This window comes from Trachemys scripta, chromosome 11 (genome assembly GCF_013100865.1).
Source record: "Trachemys scripta elegans isolate TJP31775 chromosome 11, CAS_Tse_1.0, whole genome shotgun sequence".
NCBI lineage: Eukaryota > Metazoa > Chordata > Testudines > Emydidae > Trachemys > Trachemys scripta.
The window spans coordinates 31,994,077-32,014,554 of record NC_048308.1 but is presented as its reverse complement, the minus strand read 5'-3'; the positions used below and the strand labels follow the sequence as shown (position 1 = coordinate 32,014,554).

Below are 20,478 nucleotides of genomic sequence, written 5' to 3'. Positions count from 1 at the left end.
ACAGAAATAAAATCCACTGTGGAATCATAAGTGATCATGACAAATTTTACTGCTACTGTTCAAGAGGAGCACATCCTGGACCCTGTAATTGCATGAAAAACATTCTGGAGAAGTTGCTTTCCTCACTGTAGAGCTATGTGCGAGTAGAAGATGTAATTGTATTATTCTTATGAAAGTATTTGCTACTTGACTTTTCAATGCCCATTTGGGATGGTTTTGGATCATTAACCAACACAGTGTGGCTATGCTCTTTGTAATAGAAGTTAATTTAGTCCATCTAAGACTTCCCCTAGAATTGATTTGCCTCCCCTGTCATTTAAAATGTACTATAATTCCACTTTAATATAGAATTGTAAAGCTGGATTTTTAAAAAAATATTTGGCAGACTTTTTAAACCTAGATGAAATGCATCATTTACAAACCATAGCATCTCCTGTAACAACAGGTTTTTGTACAACAAATGTATGGCAAGCTATTTGAATGCTTATTTCTTTAAAAAAAAAAATCTCAAAGATGACTTGGAAAATTGTTCACTGTTTACAAATAAAAGTACGTGTACACAAATGAGTATATTCAGTATCTTTACAACATGAATACTTATTGGCAATAGGTCTAAACCTGCACAAAAATTGTTTACTTATTTCAGTCTTGAACAGCAGGATATGCAAATATTTAGTTCGATACAGATCTGAAAATTTACTTCCAATAGTTACTATAATGCAAATACAATTAATAGGGATCTAAAAAGGTTGAATACATTTCAGTATCAAAAATATTCAGCAAAATCATTCTTAAATTGTTATGTTTAGTAGTATACTTGTGACACTATGGGAATAGGTGTAAGAAGCACAGAATTACATACGACACTGCTCATTGGCAAAATGTATACACGCGCGCACACAACAGAACTACAAGACTAAAAGTGTCTTGTTTGTCATGAGAAAAATATTTCCATAAATTCTTAACCACAGAGCACTCTCAATGCATCACAGTAAGTCTCCACTTCAAGCATGACATGAGCATAACTTCCAATTTAACCCCTGCTAAGGTTTGTTGTTGAAGGATTCAGAACCTAGAATGGCTGTGGATTACAAAATTTGGGACTGAACAAAACCAACAGAAGTTTGATGAGATGTAGAGTTGATCATGGTTGTGACCCACTCATTACTTCTCTGTTAGAAGCACTGCTGAAATATCCTAGCAAAATAAGGACCTGCTTGAGTAATCCCTTAAATCAGACACTTCTGTTCACTGGGTTATTTTCTTAAGAGAATTTTTTTGATCTCAAAATGGAATAGGTTCACCAACTTGAGGGTCTACTGGGAGTCAATTTTTACAGAATAGGTGAGGGCTTGAAAGCTTTCAAACTGAAAGGAAAGTGAACTCTATGAAGACTCACAATAGTTCCTTGAAGATTTTTTTTTTTTTGGCTTTCTGCATGTTGATTAGCAGAGAGGGTCTCAACTATTACTCAACAAGCACTGTCCAATTCATAAATAAACCAAATAGAAGAACAATTTGTAACAGTCTGCCTCAGGAAAAAAAAAATCTATTGCAATGAGTTTGGAGAGTTTTACGTAACAACTTGTATTAAGTTGTTTCTGGTGGAATATTGAACTAGTGTCACCAAGCAACTAGAATTCCTCAGAGTATGCCATCTGAAACAATGTACTACCACTTTGATGGTCACATGCAATACCTATATTAGATTAAAAAACAGGATGTCTGATACTCTGCTCATGTATGCAGTCTAAATACATATAAAAATGAAATGGTCTATGCTTGCAACTGTTTAAACAAACTTTTTGCTTGTGTCTTCATTAAGCTTGAGTGCATAACAATAGAGTACTTGTCTGGAATTATGCATGTACATATAAAGAGTATGCTTCTGAAAAATAACTAAAAATGAAAAAAAAATGTATTGCTCTTAACTGTGCACTAAAATCAAAACATTTATTCAAAGTGGATGTCTTAACAGGCAGAAAGATGGGGGAAGTCTGCTACAGCTTCAATTCACAGCAGGTTCAGTTAATTTCTTCTCAGCAGAAGACTTCACAGGTCGGAGTCTATATCCTTTAGCAGCTTTCCATCAGATTGCCATGGTGCACTGCAAAAACTAGAAGGGGAAAAAAAAAAAAAGGTAGCTAACATTCAGCACACCACCACATTGGGAAATGAAAACAATTGAAAGACTACAAATTATCAGATCTAAAGAGTTCCGGAATTGTCTGTCTTGATTTTGTCAGATTTTTTTTGGGGGGGGGGGGGGGGGGGGTTAAGAGGGGAGAACAATGAATACCTAGAAGAAACTGTGGGAACACAACTTGGGACTTGTCTACTGGATGAACAAATGCTTAGAAGTGTCACAGAATTAGAAAGGAATAAAATTTAGAGATATTTATTTGTTTTTAAATTTTCAGCATTAAAGATTTTCAAATTGCTAAATCTGTACTATTAATAACGCATACACTATATAATGTCATGTATGCTTATGATGCTAAGTCAGTGCCATATAGGTAACAGATAACTGTTACAATCTAAGAGTCTGATCCTGCAAACACTTCCTACTGGATAGTAGTCCAATGAAGTCAATGGGCATACTCTCAGTAGTAATTACTACCCACAGCCCATGAATAGACTACACAAAACATATTAAAGCCCTCAGCTCTGTAAAGACTTATGCATGTGCTTATCTTTAAACATGCGAGTAGTCCTACAGAGTTCATCCTGTGCTTAAATCTTTGAAGGATTAAGGCCTTGGATTACAGAGTGGCCATTACAGGGTGGCTGCTTTACAGGAGGGATGTTTTTAGTCATTTTTTGGAGGTGAAGGTACAGGAAAGTTAACATGAATGCAACCAAAGAGTTTATTATAAAAAACATTTCTGAGAAGACAAAGCATAATGGAAGATAAGATTTTAAAATCAAATTTAAACATGCAGCTCTAGTCAGTCATTTGCAACAAAAATGTTTTCATACAGTCCTGACAAATTTGAGTATTTTAATCTAGAGATACTTACATCATCATATACAAAATTCACATATCCCTGTTGCATGTTGTCTCGTCTTCTGAAGAAATCTTAGAAAATAATAAAATAAGTAAATTGGAGCTTTGCAAAACTCCAAAGTATTTAATGTAGACACTAAATGTAAATTTGGTTGGCAGTATTACTTTGTCAAACATTTCTTGTTTTTTTCCCCATGGCAAATTTGTCACTTTTGAACCAGTTTAACATTTCATACTTCTTTCCTTCCACATTCTATCTAAACTTACAGTAAAAAAGCAAAAATACTTTCTAGGTATCCTGAATACTGAACAACTATTACTCAAAACACTGAAGACAATTATTTACAAAATAAACTTTTAAAATGTAATTTTAGAATTGTAAGAGATTTAAGAACTTGAAGAATAATCTTTACACTGCAATTACAATTTTTAGATGAGGAAAAATTAGAACATAACACACTCTGTACTGCATTTCTATTTCAAAAAATAGAAAACCCCATACATACCTGTCAATGCCCGTAATTTCACACAGCAAGCCACATAGTCATCAAAAAAGATTTTGCCATTCTTGCTATAACGTTTTACAATAGCAGTTAGTGTTTGAGGGCTTAATCTGTAACCTAAAAGACCAAAAATAGGAAGTTATAGCCTGTAATGTTGTCAATTTTGCAACAGTTTGCTAGATAATCTTTGGAAAGTATGACTACTGAAATAATAATTGCTATACATCCTGTATTGCAGTCAATGCTGTTTATAGGGCACAGTGAAGAAGTATTCATATACAGCAGTGAAAAAGTTCAAGTTTTCTGACATTAGAACAGTTCCTTTATACATTGTGTCCCCATCCTGAAATTCATCTGAAAGGACAACTCCAGACATTATCAGAAACAGTCAAGACATTTAATCTTTCACTTAAAGCAGAGATTAAGTAAATAAACATATTAAACAGAGATACTAATTCTGTGTAATCAAGTCACCCTTGACTTTTTTGCATGGTCTTAGCAAAAGTAGCCAGAGGCTGGCTTGTGGACATTTCTAACAAGACCCAGCAAAAGGATGTTTGGCATCTACTGCCTGTTTGCCAGTTCACCTGCCAATTGCTTTATTTGGAACGCACTCTGCACTAGTATTATTAGAGTGGCTTAACTGAACTCAGAGCCTTCTACAAGAAAGTGCAGCATGCTCTGACAGCATGACTCTCCACTGTACAAAGAGGAGTTTCTGTGCTTTAATGCTGCTTGACAGGTTGAAGAGAGGGGAAAAGTCAAACACAAAGGCAAATAAAGAAAAGATGAGCGGATTACAAAACCAGCCTGCCAGAACCATCGTGAACATGAAATTCTGCCTCTAGAAAAGTAGGTTCCTGTGTCTGATTGTTGCAGGAGCAACACGGGATGTTCTAGACCCCCTTTCATAACTTCAGAAAGTGTAAGAAGAGAGGGAAGAGAATTTTATTTAGGTATATAATGTTTTCCAAATTGCATACACTTTAAAAAGTAGTAGTTTTCAAGCAAGAGGCCAGAGACATCTCATGCAGGATTCAAGTCTCTAGCAAGTTCAGCTTCCCTTGGCATTTATTCTTCCCGGCCTCCTGTCATTCAGAATCAAGCGTGGAGATGTCTATACTGCAATCTGAGCTGTGACAGGCCCATGCTAGCACGGCTAAAAACAGCAGCGTAGATCTGGCAACACAGGCTTTCCTATGGGTTAGGTTACATTGCTGAAGACCATGTCCCTACATCTACACACTGTCATCTATGGCAATACTTGTGTGGGATGTCTACCTGAGCTGCAATCATACCCCCTAGTAGTGGAGTCAATGTCTACCTATGACTCAAGAGGAACTAGGAAGCTACTAACTTCCACCCACTACCTCTATTCAATAATTAACTTAGCAGCAGCTGCTAAAAGTTGCAGCCCAGAGACTTAAGGATAGTCTGTGCATAGAATACCCCATGCACAAAGTAACTATTGCTCCAAACACCTGCAGCACTTTGATCCACAAAAGCATTAGCCTCTCCCACTCAGAGGGGAATGGAACAGGCTGCCTATACACCAATGTGCCAGAAATGCAGTTTAACAGAAAGCCTTTTTCTGTCAGTGAAATGTCTGGTACTGGTTCCTGATTTACTACTGTTGGCTAGCAGCAGCTATGATCAAGATTTGTATAACTTTTTTACATTGGGGTATTCTAGATGAAGAGCAACTTTTAGTCACTAATCTTTAATGACCTACTATCAAAGGGGAAGCTCACAGGCTTGTGTACATCTGCCCTATAAGATGGTCTAGGTTCATCATAGTTTCTGTGTGTATCTTTATACACCTCTACCCCGATATGTCCTCGGGAGCCAAAAAATCTTACTGCATTATAGGTGAAACCGTGTTATATCGAACTTGCTTTGATCCGCCAGAGTCCGCAGCCCTGCCCCCCCCCGGAGCACTGCTTTACCACGTTAAATCCGAATTCGTGTTATATCAGGTCGCATTTTATCGGGGTAGAGGTGTACTCTGCTGAAATGCTGTGCCCCCAGGACATATTTTGCCTCATTAGGAAGACATATGCCCATGACTCCTCCAGCGGCAGAATATACTGAAAGTCTTCCTTTCCCTCCTGTACCCCAAATTAATGCATTAGCCCTGTGTATGCCAATACCAAGAAGTGCTGCATCTAAAAACTTGTTATGAAAATTAACACTGTTCAGTATTGAACATGGCATTTATTTTAAGAGGAATTTCCTGTCTCCTCCCAATCTTCAAGAATGTGTGTCCAGATGACCAACCTTTCCATCAGAAGATAGCTATATACAGCTCTCTATGAAGCTTATCGACACTATTTCTGGGCTAGCCAGAAAGGGAGGAATACTTAGTTGATAGTTTGGAGTTCCAGAAACGAAGCACAGTACCCGTACAACACTGCTGACAAGTCCTATACTTTGACCCAATAGGTAGCAACACAATCCACTGCAACCTTCCATATTCTACATGCTGCATCCTTATAATTAAAGTAGTAATATATATTGCAATAAATAGAACAAACAGGAGGCTGCAGAAGTTTTTCAAATGCTATCTTACCCATAGCTGCAATGACTTGACCCAATTCATGAAGTTCCACGGTTCCACTTCGGTCTTGATCAATCATCATGAAATTTTGCTTCCAAGCATTAAGAGCTGCCCAGAGTTCTTTGAATTCATTAAATCCCATTTTTCCTGTATAATCTCTCTGATGTAGTTTTGTTAACAAAAATAACTTAATACATTAAAATGAATAACTTAATAGGGCAACCAAATTATTAAATTACATATACTTTCAAGTCACATAAGGCAGTTTGACTTCTAACCACCCTGACAACACTAATACAATCAATTACTGTGCAACATTAAAAATTAATGGAGCCCAAAGATAGTTTAAAATGGTTCAAAATTCTAGTTTCTTCTCAGGATTATTAATTGGTTTAAACTGACTTTAAGATTATAGTATAGTCTAGATTTTCCCAAGGATACATCCATCAGGGAGATCATAATTCTGCAGGTTTCCAAACTGAATGCTGAAAAATAGTCAAAGATTGATTCAAAACTAGATTAATTTTACTGTTGTAATTTCTAGTAACCAGTGATGTTTCAGTGACAATAGTCAACACATGAATTAATTTGTTTTTGCAAGAGATTTTGAAAGCTCACCAGGAAAAACAAAATCAAGTAGGAGATGGCTAAAAGGACATGGAGATATTTGCTTCTACATTACTAGTTATTTAAACCATGGGTTAGATGTGGATAAAATGCAGGACAGATTGCTTTTTAGCATCTACTGAGCCAGGAACTGGTAACACAACTCCTGTTCTTAATGGAGAGTATTAATTCAGTATCAGCAGGGAGAACAAGGATTAAACAGGCATGGAAACCAAGTTACCATCTCAACTCAGTATCTCAAGGTGAAGGCACATTTGGCAGGCCAGTGTAGGAAAGCTTGCTCTACTACTAGGCTATGCATGTCAAATACACAGTAATACCTTAAGAACAGTAAGATTTGGTATTAAAATCATAACCTATAAAGCAAAGATACTTTATTTTGATTCCAGGAGTTATAAGGATTTAATAAAACAAAGTAAGAGACTATTTTGCCTTCCGAATAAGAGTTTTGGAACGCGTTGCACTCGAGATCCTACCTGGTCTCTAACCATATGCCATTTCATTCAAAGGTATTACAAAGCATGGTACATGTCTTGAGAGGGGGATAAGCACCCACCAGAGCCCAGACCCTGTGGTTGCAACTGTTTTGATATTCTGTTGTGTAAGAGGGAAAGCGTGAGAGAAAGTAAAAATAAAGTGTACTGGAAACACTGTACAGATGAACTAGCACAAATGCTGATCTTCAGGATTGGCATTAGCAGGGCTGTACCATTTATTTAAGGTGCATAGAAAGGACATATGCCAGCACCAAGTGGAAATCTGTGATAAGGAAGGAAATGAAAGAGGTACACATGGGAGAGAGGGAATGCTCCTTGAAGAACAGAAATTCCAAAATATCATCCACAGATTAAAAAATGAAGTGTACAGTAGCAACATTCAAAGTCTTACGAGAATAGGTCCCACTGATTCCAGACTGTGTTAAGCATCTCTGTAGTTCCTCTGCATCCACTTCACCATCCTGTAGAACAGAGTGCATAGGTTTATGGTCATGGACACTTATCAATACAAATTCATACAAAAATGAAGTGCCAGTGAATAATCTAACTGAAGACAAACTAATTAGTTCATTATAACTAGGTAAAGATATTTAATACTTAAAAAATTAAAAACAATACTACAGAATGGTGCCTCGTCTAGATCAAGAATCTGCAGCACTAAAGTTAAATAGAATTCCTTGCTTACAGCAATTACATGGAATCCTTCTATCTTAGCAACAGTAATTAAATGGAATCTTATCTTAGCAACAAATACCTATTTAAAATGAGCCTTCAGCAGTAATTGTTACAGTGACATTTTCTGATAATCAATATAGAATTTTCATAAAGTTGCAAACAATTCTATCAAATAATTGGTTAAAATGTTTTCTGCACTTATTTCTATTTTGTTCATGATTTTAATGAGAGCCTTCTAGAGTATCAGAGCCTCCATTTTAAAACAAATTATTAAAAAGGTCCTTTTCTTTTGCCCATCACATCTCCCATTATATGTCAAGGGTCCCCTGAAGTTTTGCTGCTGTTCCTTTGGTTGACGTATACAATAAAACTGACATTTTGACCATTTTGTGGTCAAAGAACCTATGATGCTATTAAGAGCAGGGATGTTATTCCCAGTGCCCTGGCTAAATTTCAATTTGTGTAGTTATATTTTAACTACCGAAATCTTTCTATAGTTCAGTGGATACATATTCCTCACTTACTGTGCTAAGCTATTGTACTGTGTTGCTGTGCAGTTTTAAACAGCTTGCAGATGTTTCTCTTTTTAGAAGAATGCGAACTCTTCAAACTGAAAAGGAAAAAAAAAAAAAGAGCTGCTATGTTCCACCCCGAAGGCGGGGATAGCTACATTTTAGTAATGGGTCGAGTTATTCCAGAATCAATGCAGTCGATTGTGCTGCACAGTGCTTTAGAATCCTTCAGGTTGAAAAGCAATAAAGAGGGATATGATGCTGTCTGATGACTGACTGTTGAACATAAAGGACATGTGACTATACTAGACGTGCTTTTTCTGTCAGCCAAGTATCACTGTGTCTGTTACCTCGTGTTCCTCTGCTCTGTTCCTAGCATCCTGTTCTCTCAGCATCTCCACAGAGCACTTCAAAAGAAGGATATTAAAATAACCCAAAAGCTTGCTTATTTCACTGCCAGTACTGATTATAGCTGAAGTAGAACGATGCAGATAAGAGCAGCATAAAAAGGTGAATCTGAAAGCTAAACATCCCATATAGACATGTACAGATCAGCCCTCTGAACACCCAAGACCAAAAGGTAACAAGCTCTCAAAACCTCCACATTTGATCCTATAAAAAGGATTCTCCAAGAACCAAGTTCTCAAGAAGCAAGTGAGTGTAACAGGAAAATCATCTTCCATGGAAAAACAACAACAAAACACATGACAAAGGACTTTAAACAAGATTCTCTAGGCTTCACTGACAGCTTTGTAGAAAGGTCTAATCAGCTGGGCTTCTGCTCTGTCTTGGAACTAGAAACTATAGCAGCAAGCTAAGTTTTGTGGCTAGTAAGTATAAATAGCTGACACACTGAGCAGATCTGGTATCGGGCGGAATGACATCTCTATGAAAGGACAAGCAGCACTTTTCACTGTACTTAGGTATACACTCTAAGTAACATTTGGAAGAGCCATGTTACAGTTCTAGGATATTATGATTGGCCAACATAAACAGTTAAATAAGGAAATCCAGCATACAAGTCAAATTATTTTACTGCTACTGTATCTTACACTAAAATGCTAAAATTTGGTTTTTATAAAACAAATAAAATTAAACATGAGCTGTAAAATAGGAAGAACCAATTTTTGGTGAGCTTGTCCCATGAATAGATAGAAGTTAAATGTGAGAGAAAATATTGTAAGACCCATTTTTCTTGTTCCTTGCCCTGCCATTCTTTATACTGCCTTAAGGGTAAAGCCATGAGGGTAGCGCATTCAGAGGAACTCCCCAGAAACAAAGCAAAATTAGCCCATCCTGGTAAGATTCATCTTGTTCCTGCTTATATCATTGGATTTCATGCAGGAGCAGAGGTGACATTGTCATCTTGAAGGGAGTAGGAAAAGAAAAAGGTGTTCTATTTGCAGCTCTCCATGGAGGACTGAATTTCACCCATCACTGTGTTACAGCAGGGGCTAGTAACACTGTGTAGACTACACACAATCACATGCTCTTCATCAATCCACATCTGCCTGACTGAGGAGCAACACTGGCAGGCTCTAAAGTAAAAGTGATCAGCTCTATTAAGCTGCAAGAATCTCCACAGTATGGAGCCTTTATCCTCAAATAGGAAAAAGGACATTTTTCAATGGGTAAGCTCACACAAAAAAAAAGAAGGGTGAAGAAAAAGAAGGGAACTGAATAGCTTAAATTTTAGTGAGGTGAATATTATATTTCTGAATCTCATTTACTAGTCATATCAATAGTACAATGAAAGTCAGAAATACAATTTTCCCCTTTTGCCCTCCACCCAAAAAGCAATTCAATCCCCATGTTTCTGAATTTCTACCTGCTCAGTTCTTTGAGAGTCAAGGCCAGCGCTTCCATCACCCCACTGGTCTTGCTACATGGTAGATGACAGATTGTGGTTATGTGCCTCGTACTTCAGGAGTGAATGTGTATTCCCCCTACAAAAAACTAAGTTTACTATAGTATTATACTTGAGAATTTAAAAAAAAAAAATAAGTAAAAGGAAAAACCCCTCTAAAAGTCAGCAAGAGCTCAGTTAAGATTCCAAAAGGAGCTCACAAAAACTAACTCAGCTCCTTACCCACACGTCTTACAATAAGGGCTTTTGTTACATAGTTACACAAATACACATGCATGCAAGGAAGAGAGACCAATATATGTTTCAAGGTTTGTCATATTGCAAAGCATACTGCACTTAGAACAGAGATATGGAAAAGAGTGGACAACAGAAGACCTCTTTGTTAACTGTAATCTACTTTTACTTACAGATGTAAATTTCCTGAAGATAAATTTGGAATAGAATTGATTTTGACAGCAAAGACAATGCAGGTTTGAAGCTACAAATTTTCTCACTATTCCTTGGTAGACAACAGTGAATGAACCAAGCTATTTCTGAGTTATCAGAGACAGACAACAAACACTAGGAACATGCTAAATCTGTTGAGTTCCATAGCTCAAAACCAGCTCATCCAATAGTCATGAAACTGGAGACCACACTTTTAGGCCGATACTAACCAGGAGACACTTCCACTGAAACACATTTGAGAAAATTAGAATGTGAAAAAATAGGGAATGGAATGGCTCCTGCAAACTTAGCTAGGAGTTATTCAGGATTTCGTAATAAAGCATGCTATCAGAAGGAAAACAGGTGGCTTGCACGTAGCTCAACCAGGTTCCAACACTCATCCATCAACCTCTCTATTTTGGAGTTTGTCCACTCTGTTTAGGGACTATGTGAAACTGCATCTTTCACTAAGTGTGATCTTCGTCTCCTCTGAGGCAGTCAAGCTTGCCTCATGCATGTTATGCCTATAAACCAAAGTCTTGATTTAATCTAGCTTTGAATTCACTCTAACATGCTGGAGGACACTAATCCTACCGATGAGCTTGGCTGACAAAACAAGAAATGATCTTTAGCAAAAGTTTTTTATGGAGACAGATTCCTGAAAGGTAGAAAAATCTTTTACACTAAAAGTTTGAAATAATTTGAGCTTTGGACAGAGCCGGCTCCAGGGTTTTGGCCGCCTGAAGCAGCCAAAACAAAAAACAAAACAAAAAAAAAGCCGCGATTGCGATCTGCGGCGGCAATTCAGAGGGAGGTCCTTCACTCCCAGGCGGAGTGAGGGACCGTCCGCCGAATTGCCGCCGAATACCTGGACGTGCCACCCCTCTCCGGAGCGGCCACCCCAAGCACCTGCTTGAGAAGCTGGTGCCTGGAGCCGGCCCTGGCTTTGGACAAACATTTCCTTTGCCTAGTTCAATTTCATATGAGCATCAGGATAAAGGGAAACCCACAATTTTGGGAATGGCAGAGAGTTTTAATTCCGAGTTTTTCCTCAGCTGTCAGTCCAATTAACTGTATAACTAAACTGGTAACTGAAAAAAACCATACAATATCCACTCTAAAATTAAGCAATGACCTTTTCTCCCCCACTCTTTAGGTTGCGTGCATTTCTTTTGTGTAGCAGGCACTTATCTTACAGTGATACTGTGTAAGAGCCTATACAGAAGAGAGGAATATTCAGTCCCTCTTTCTATTTCTCCACTTTTAGGGGAGAAGACACGAGCACACAGTCATATCCAATTTTTTTTTTTTTTTTTTTAAACCTTTTAGTTTCTTCCCTTCACCACCACCACCACAATTACTCACTGAGGAGTCAGATGCAGATGCTTCTCCTACTCTGTTTATGCCTCAACACATTCTCCCCCACCTTTTTGGGCCTCTGCCTTGAATCATGTCTCGTACCTCTGGAACAGTGTGAAACTGATAGAATCGTAACTCGTATTACTGCCGCTCCTGCTGAAGACATGCTATGGGTTGAATCCTGCTCTCACAAAAGTAAATGGCAAAACTATCATCTCTCTATAATGGCTATTATAAAGTCACAAGCTATGCATTTAGGCCCCAATCCTGCACCTGGATCTGTGTAGGTATGGATCCCTATGCCTGAGCAAAACTGCTAATAATTCCAGGAGAGCGAAATGGAACAGGCCTTTCTGAGCAATACCCAGAGTGGTTTAAAAGGATAAAATTTTTATTTTTTTTTAAATTCAGATTTTTTTTTAAAAGTGTATTTAAAATGATGACAACTTACATTAAGGTCTAAATGTACTATAAGTTATTAATCATTTCAATTAAATTAATATTGTGAAGTTTTAAAAACAGTCAAACTAACCACTGATCTGATGAAAGCCACTAGCTTAGCACCTGCAACCAGATTTAGCATTTGAAGAAACTCAGCTTTTGACACCATTAGTCTCCACCGAGAATATTTTCTTCATTTTAGCTTATTCAACTAGTTCAGTTCAATGACTCATTCATTCAAAGTTAAGAAACCAATTAGGAGTTGAAAAAGCAAATCAAGCTTATTTTCCTCTTCCAATCTATGAATAAAAACTAGGTGTGAGGATGAGTTCTACTAGAGTAGAACCTCAGAGTTACGAGCACCTCGGGAATGGAGGTTGTCATAACTCTGAAATGTTCGTAACTCAGAAAAACATATTAAGTTTACAACTGAACATTGACTTAATACAGCTTTAAAACTTTATTATGCAGAAGAAAAAGGTTGTTTTTCCTTTTCCCCCCCCGTAGTTCACATTTAACACAGTACTGTACTAGATTTGCTTTTTGGTCTCTGCTGCTGCCTGACTGCATACTTCCAGTTCCAAATGAGGTGTGTCATTAACTGGTCAGTTTGTAACTCTGGTGTTTGTAACCCTGAGGTTACACTGTAGTTCTAAAATCTTGAAGGACATAGTGACCAAAAACAATCACTTCAATTCACCAAGGATAATACTTCCTAGTTTTAAATGCAAAATGTTTTGATAAAGTTTTTCCCTTCTGTATCCAGCACATTTAAGGTTCAGTTTTACTGAACTAGTCAAACAAACAATTTTACATATTTTTGGACATAACTGAATTCCAATTTCCATCTAAATACAGCTGGACACATCACTAGTAAATAAGAAATACATCATTCACCATTTTTAACATAAAAGTGTAAAGTTAGGAATATGAATGTATGTTAAGCTACATAATTGCTTAAATCCTCCTGGTCAGCAAAAGAGTATCAAATTTAGTGTAATGGCTATATTTAATAGCAAATCAACATGCTTTAATGGCTACCAACCAATGAGAATCAAAAATTTCTTTAGGAAGATAACCATAAAAAGCACAGTTGCAAAACAAGATTACCATTGATGTAAATCAAGGTTTCCTGCTTGCTGATTTAAATCAATCCACCTGGTTATACCAGATCATATCAGTCCTAGTACTAATCCAATGACCAGACAGAAAGTGAGTTTTAGTTTACTGTTCCTAGCAGCACCAATTTATGTTGCATGCCTCAACCAGTCAAACAGTTCAGACAGGTTTGCAATTCACAGGTAAACATGTGGGTACTTCTGGCCTGTAATCACTGAAACTGAATGTTTTTGCAAAGGAAGTCATGAGTGTCCTAGTTGAGGAAATTTAATTATGAAGTCTTAATATGCTTTGCTAATACCTTTTGGATATGTTTTATCCTCTTAGAAAATGTCATGTCTTAAGCATGTTTGAGAAGGAAGAAAACCAACGGTGATCAAGTATTGCTCAGGGATCACATACAGCTACACAGCAGTTTTAATATGATTTGGACCCTTTACTCAGGAATGCATTAAAAACGTCTGTGTTGCTCTAAGCGCTGCAGCTATTTCACAGTGTATCCATCTGCTCCTGCTTCCACAGGTTAGTAGGGACAAAGGCAGGATATGACTCATCACAAAACAGAAAAAGTGGTGTTCTGCACCAAAAAAGAAATAAAGGATAAAAGATGATTAGGCAAGCAGAGTCAAGGCAGCACAATGCATCTTAAAGCAGAAGTCAATAGACAGTTTGAGGTTCACAGCCTCAATCTGTAATGACTGTGTGACTTATGCCAGAAGGCGGGGGAAGGGGGAATAAAAACAAACAAACAAAGCAGCTCCTGTAATCTAGAAGAGAAGATTACTCACCTGGAACTGGAGATCTTCAAATACATTGCCTCTGCAGATCCACGTTCTTAGGAATGTGCATGTTGGCAGCACAAATCCCAAACCATCTAGAGAACAGTAACCTGTGGGGCCATGCACATGCCCTCTGTGAATCCTTGTCAGCCCCCTTTCCTTCCCCCTCTCCCCCCACATTTTTCCCCCAGATCACACCGAGAAACTTCCCGGTTCTTATTCCTTACATCCCTTGATCATAGGTTGTGCTGTTGCTGCCATTCCCATTACAGAAACATAATGCAGACTGGGACATGGTATCTATTTTCACTCCAGCCTAATACAATCGTCATGTATACATTATTCTCAGTGTTTAATACCCTTATTTTATACTACACCTCTACCCAGATATAACACGGTAAGGCAGCAGTCCGGGGGGGGGAGGGGGGGGACTGCACAGTCCAGCGGATCAAAGCAAGTTAGATATAACGCGGTTTCACCTATAACGTGGCAAGATTTTTTGGCTCCCGAGGACAGCGTTATATCAGGGTAGAGGTATATATAGTTCTTCAAAGCCATTCAGTAGCATGCTGGCACAATAAGCAAGTTAAAAAAACGTGACTAGATTCGTCTACCCTCCATCACTATCTTACCAAAACATACTATGCAATCCTGTATCAATAAGAGATACTGTTTGGATACCAATATGTGACGGAGGAACTTAAATATCAGGTTTAGGACCTCAGATTAAAAGAAGCACTTTAAAATGGATGCTGCCTGAATTGTATTAAAGACCCAAGTCCCTTGGGATTTTACTTTTAGATGCCATGTTCTTGCACTGTCTTTCCCTTTCTGCTTTGTCCTGTATGAAAGCACCAAAATTAGTTTCATGAGAATCCTGGTTTGTTCTCAGACCCCACTTGAACAGGATTTTAGTGTTTCCCTTTACTACCTGCATAAAAAACTGTGGCACAATACTATGAGAGTGCCCTGGAGAGAGAGAGAAAAAAAGAGAGAGAGAGATTGAGGGAGACCATCACCTCCACTTCAGTAGGCAGTGAAAACATGAATATGGAATATTTATAGGTCTACCTCAATTTTTATCTTTATTAATAGAGTAATAAGACTACACCAAGTCTGCAAAGGTTTAACAGGCTCTTATTATTATTATTATTTTGGGGGTTGGGGGACACAGTAATTGGTTCTTCCTTTAGGCAATCACAGGTATTTTTGAAGATGTCTATATTTCAAGCATGTAAAACTGTAAAGTTTGTTCTTCAGGTTAAGAAAGTATTACTGAAGGATGAAAGCTTGTTTACAGCTCACCACTGACATTAGGCTTTATACTATTAGTCACAAACACTGCTCAATTAACTGAGGAGAGGGGACATCAAACTCAAATGCCAGTTTTAGTTACCACTATTGTTAAACACAATCCAATTTTACCTGGTGAGACACAATTCTTGAGAGCTTTAATAATATTGTACTGCGCAAGCTAAGTGTTCTTCTTTCACAGAAAAAGCAGACTTTGCTGGGTAAACTCATAAGACTTACTTAATTACATTACATATACTACTGTACCTGTCCAGCGATAGCAGCGAAGTAAGTCCACATAGGGTCAGCAGCAGCAGAGTAAGTACCAGAATATGCAGAATATCCAGAGTATCCTCCATGAGGCATATTTGGTACTGCTCCTGGCATTGGCTGTCCCACTGTCATTTGCATTCCTGGCATCTGACCACTGTAACCTCCATACTTTTGTGAAAAAGAGAAATATTTCAGTTTCTTCACCAGCTCAATCTATAGTAACAGACTTCCACTTACAAACAAATGCACTTTTATTTAAATGCCCATTACACAGCCTAATTCAAATAACTATACCACTTCAAATTCATCAGTCATATATCCAAACACTGGCACCACATTATCTGCCCCCCCTCCCCCGCCTTTTTTTACGTATGCTGTGATCACACAACACTTTCTAATTCAGAGTTTTTAGAATAGTTCTAAAATGAATACACCTCTACCCTGATATAACGCGGTCCTCGGGAGACAAAAAAAAAAATCTCACTGCATTATAGGTGAGACCGCGTTATATCAAACTTGCTTTGGCGTTCCTTGCTCCCTGACCGCCGCCTCCAGAGACCCCTGTCCCTAATCACTCCAGGACCCCACCCCCTACCCAACCCCCCTGCTCCCTGTCCCCTGACTGCTCCAACCCCTATCCACAGCCTCCGCCCCGACAGGCACTCACCGGCAGTGGCGGGAAGCGGAGCAATGCAGCCCCAGCCCGTTCCACTCCGCCACCTCCCAGCTGTGGCACTCCGCTTCCCACCGCCGGTGAGTGCAGGGAGGTTGGGGAAAGGATGCCCCCCGTACTCACCTGTGGCAGGAAGCGGAGTGCCGCAGCTGGGAGCTGGTGGAATAGAGTGGGCTGCTCTGCTTCCCACTGCCGGTGAGTGCAGGGAGGTTGGGGAAAGGACGCCCTCCGCACTCACCTGCGGCGGGAAGCGGAGCACTGTGGCTGGGAGCTGGTGGAGTAGAGCAGGCTGGGGCAGGGCTGCTCCGCTTCTCGCCGCCGGTAAGTGCGAGGAGGTTGGGAGAAATGTGGCCCCAGCCCACTCCGCTTTCCTTGCCCCAGCCGTGTCGCTGAGGGGGGGTGTTGGGGAAAGGTCCCGCACTCACCTGTGGCGGGAAATGGAGCGCGCGGCTGGCAGCTGGCGGTGTGGAGTAGGCTGGAGCTGGGCTGTTCCGCTTCTGCTGCTGAGTGCGGGGGGATCCCTTCCCCCAAGCCCCCTCCCCCGAGCGACACTGCTGGGACCAGGGAAGTGGAGCAGGCTGCTCCCGGCCCCCTGCTAATCCCCCAGACACTGCTGGGACTGCAGGGCCCCCAAATCCCCCCCCCCGCTTCTAGACCTGGGGGGTGAGGGGGCCCCCGACCCCTCCCAAGACCCTCTGCCCCTTATCCAACCCCTTGGCCCCGGCCCAGCCTGGCCCCCTTAACACGCTGCTCAAAGCGGCAGGTCAGAATTTTACCACGTTGTATGTGAACCCGTGTTATATCGGGTCACGTTATATCGGGGTAGAGGTGTACTTTACTACGTGACTGCAAAAGAATAAATTGCACTACCAAAGAAATGTTATATGAGAAATTAAATTATTTTCCAAAAAGAAATGGTGGTTGTTAGTGGTTCTCTTTTAAATGGAGGTATAAAAGAGAGAATATGGACACTTTTTTGCAGAATTTAGTAACTAATTCCAGTTTGGATAAAGTCTAACCATCTAATCCTACCTGCAGTTTCCATTAGTTATATTATATTCTTCACTCCTGTGCTAAACTGTTTAGTTATTTAAATCAGTCATACAGACTGTTTCAGCAGTCTTGACAGGTTGAGCAGAGAAACTGTACTGTGATGTTGAAATGGGTGAGCCTTCAACTACTAAAATAATGCTTAGAAGTGATTTTTATTTGTATATAGCAGAGGACCTCATCCTCCAATAAGCACTTATTTTTATCAGTACCATAAGGACAACCTTCAAAATTTGAAGGTTTTCTTTCCCCTGTCTCTGACTTATTAAAAAGAGTGGGAGGAAAAATATAATGAACATGCTAATTGCCTTTTGCTCATCAATAGAAACTGAAAGGATTTTCCAGAATAATTCAGCACCAGATCAGACACAAATGCCAGTGCCAAGGCAACTAGTGTGTGAGAGATAGGAGACAGAACTGGAAGCTGAACCATAGCTCTACTGAGAAGGGAATGAAACCAACTCTGCACACTGATGCTTCAACAGAAAGCTCTAGCATAAAAATAGAAGACTCTGCAGAGGCAGCTGTCAATATTGGATACTACTTTAAAAGGCATCTTAGAATGGCCCCAAAGAATCCATCCTCTGTATAATATTTCAAAAGTAGTATCAGATCCAAGAAAGCAGTGAGGGTACCCTACCCTTCAGAATCCCAAGAAGTAGATTGCGTAGCTACAGTACTACCTGTGTTCCAATATTAAAAATGAGTACTTTTCAATGTAGCTTTAAGGAAGCAGAAATGGTCTGAGGGGACAAATGCACCAGGGGAAGATGGGACCCATGTAGCTACTCTTGTCTAAGTAAAGCTGAAAGAAGACAGCGGAGCGCCTAGTTACACCTGAGCCACTCTGTGCAGCTGAGACTTGTTTTATGGTTAAGGAATTACTGAAGGACAATCTCAGAGGAGCAACCTGGAAGTCTCCATAGACAGCCTGTCTTCAAAGTTGGTAAATATCTGGGCTATGGATCCTGACTGATCAAACTTCGCATTTGATTGGCGGAAAACATTTTAGTAGGTCAAGGCACTGCGTTTATTTTCCTTCTGCTGTGCCACAGTTATAAATACAAGAATAGTGTCTCTTACCTAGAAGAAGAAATTGTATTATTGAGGACTGGATGCTAGTTAGCCACAAGTGACCCGTGCTGCTATAAAGTGAGAAGTGCCTTACAGTGGTGCCCGCAGCTGTACACATTATGCATGGTGCACACCACTGCGGTAGCAAGGAGGAGCAGGCATAGCTGCTACTCTATTGCCTACTTAGGTTTAGTACTGCTGATCCTCTGCTGTGACACAGGGATGGAAAGGCCAAAATTAAGTGACCGGTGCTGCGACTCCCATGCATCATGTCACAATGCCACTCATTCAATCTTGGTCCCACTCCCTCATCATACCAGAGGGGCTGTGGAACCAAGCCCGAGTGGACAGCTCCTGCACCAGAGCTACCGGCAGGGGCATGCCTTGCCCCACTTCCAGCTGCTCCTGCCCCATCTCAGGAATGGGGAAGGGCACTGCACCAGGCTGGAAAGCGGGGGCAGAGCATGGTGTGGTCTCAGCAGGTCAGGCACTGGGATCAGCAGAGGGAATGGCATCACAGGTTTATAGCACACACCACGGGAAAAACTACTGAGCACACTACAAACTCACAGAAGTGGCTCCATATTTGTACAGGGCCATTTTGTAACTGGGTGTGCCTCCTGTTGCAACATCACCACTCTCGCGTGGTGGTTTGTGAGGACAGTTCAGGCTCCATGATTATTCCAGCCCAAGACCAACTAGGACCGTCAGAAAGGCACTCCGTGCCAGAGCAGTCTGTGGCGATGGCCACCAGAAACGGAAGTCCCAACTGCTTCCCAGGATAATTTGGACTGCATTTAAAGAGCGGTGACGCAAAGGTTAGAGGCGCCGCAATCCCAGTTCTCCTTCTCCGACAGCTACTCACTGAAACTGGCTCTGCTTGTTCTGAAAGAGCCAAATTTTCTGTGTTTCACACCAGGGCCCCCGGCCAGCACTCGAGCCCTGACTTCATTCTCTTGACCTCTCCCGCGTGCTCCACGCCACGAGTGGGTGCGAGCTGCCGCTCTAGGCAATCCCCCTGCCTGGCTTCCCGTGCCACCGCTAGGGCCGCCGCAAGAGGCCCAGGGCCGCGCCTGCCGGGGCCTACCCGCGGCGGCTGCTCACTACCGGGAAGTGCACGAACGGGTGACGAGAGCCCCCTCGGGCGCCCCCCACATCCCTCCCACGCAGGCGGCCCCCAAGCACCGCTGGGAGCCTGCCACGCCCGGCCGCCGGGGCGGGACCTGCCCGTCACGGCTCGGGCGATCGCTCCCTCCCACGCCTGCTGCGCCCGCCCAACCGCACGGCAGCCCCGAGGAGCTGCTGGTCCCGCCGGCCCTGGTGGGCTGGGAGGGCGCAGCCCAGCTCAGGCCTTTGTCCCGTGCGGAAGCGCAAGGCCCCCAGGCGGCAGGGCCTCACTCCGCCCTCTCCCCGCGGAGCCCGCAAGGGGCGACGTCGGGGCTTTGTTCAGGCCGCGGGCGCCGGGCCGGGCGCCGGGCCGGGCCGGGCCGGGCCCCGCGTCGCAGCTACTCACCGCTCCGAACCCCGGGTAGGCCATGGCGGAGACACGGGCCGAGCCGCTACCGTCACAGTTCACAGCCCGGGAACCTGCTACCGCTGCTACGCCGCCGACTCACCCCGCCCGATCGCGGAAGCTCGGAGGAGCCAGAGCCTCCGAGCCCTGCCATTGGCTAGCGGGCTCCCCGCCCCCTCGCCGTCAGGCCGCGTGAGGGCGGGGCGCAACTCCCCTCCCCCCAGTTTGTGCAG

General features: G+C 41.4%; 1 protein-coding gene across 3 annotated transcripts; it reads right to left on the bottom strand.

Moving 5' to 3' along the window:
- Positions 1 to 1,896: 1,896 nt before the first annotated feature.
- On the bottom strand, positions 1,897 to 20,402 carry GCA (grancalcin). 3 transcript variants are annotated; one of them, XM_034786314.1, is made up of 9 exons: positions 20,246 to 20,402; positions 15,930 to 16,103; positions 8,729 to 8,785; positions 7,583 to 7,652; positions 6,509 to 6,552; positions 6,080 to 6,227; positions 3,514 to 3,627; positions 3,021 to 3,079; positions 1,897 to 2,116 (listed from the first exon to the last, which is right to left on the bottom strand). In XM_034786314.1, exons 1-9 carry the CDS (start codon positions 20,267 to 20,269, stop codon positions 2,090 to 2,092), a joined length of 717 nt encoding a protein of 238 aa, XP_034642205.1. In that variant the 5' UTR covers positions 20,270 to 20,402; the 3' UTR covers positions 1,897 to 2,089. The 3 variants fall into 3 exon arrangements, with proteins under 3 accessions (XP_034642205.1, XP_034642204.1, XP_034642206.1); XM_034786313.1 differs by lacking the exon at positions 20,246 to 20,402 and adding an exon at positions 19,303 to 19,322; XM_034786315.1 differs by lacking the exon at positions 8,729 to 8,785.
- Between the last annotated feature and the right edge of the window lie 76 nt (positions 20,403 to 20,478).

Bases quoted from the DNA above. Each gene is read 5' to 3' on its own strand.
- GCA (XM_034786314.1), bottom strand. From the start codon at position 20,269: ATGGCCTACCCGGGGTTCGGAGCG. The intron at 8,786-15,929 runs GTACAGTAGTAT...CTTCTTTTGAAG, and splicing joins TCGCTGCTATCGCTGGACAG to TGCTCTGTGGAGATGCTGAG. The intron at 3,628-6,079 runs GTAAGATAGCAT...TTGGTCTTTTAG, and splicing joins TCAAGTCATTGCAGCTATGG to GTTACAGATTAAGCCCTCAA.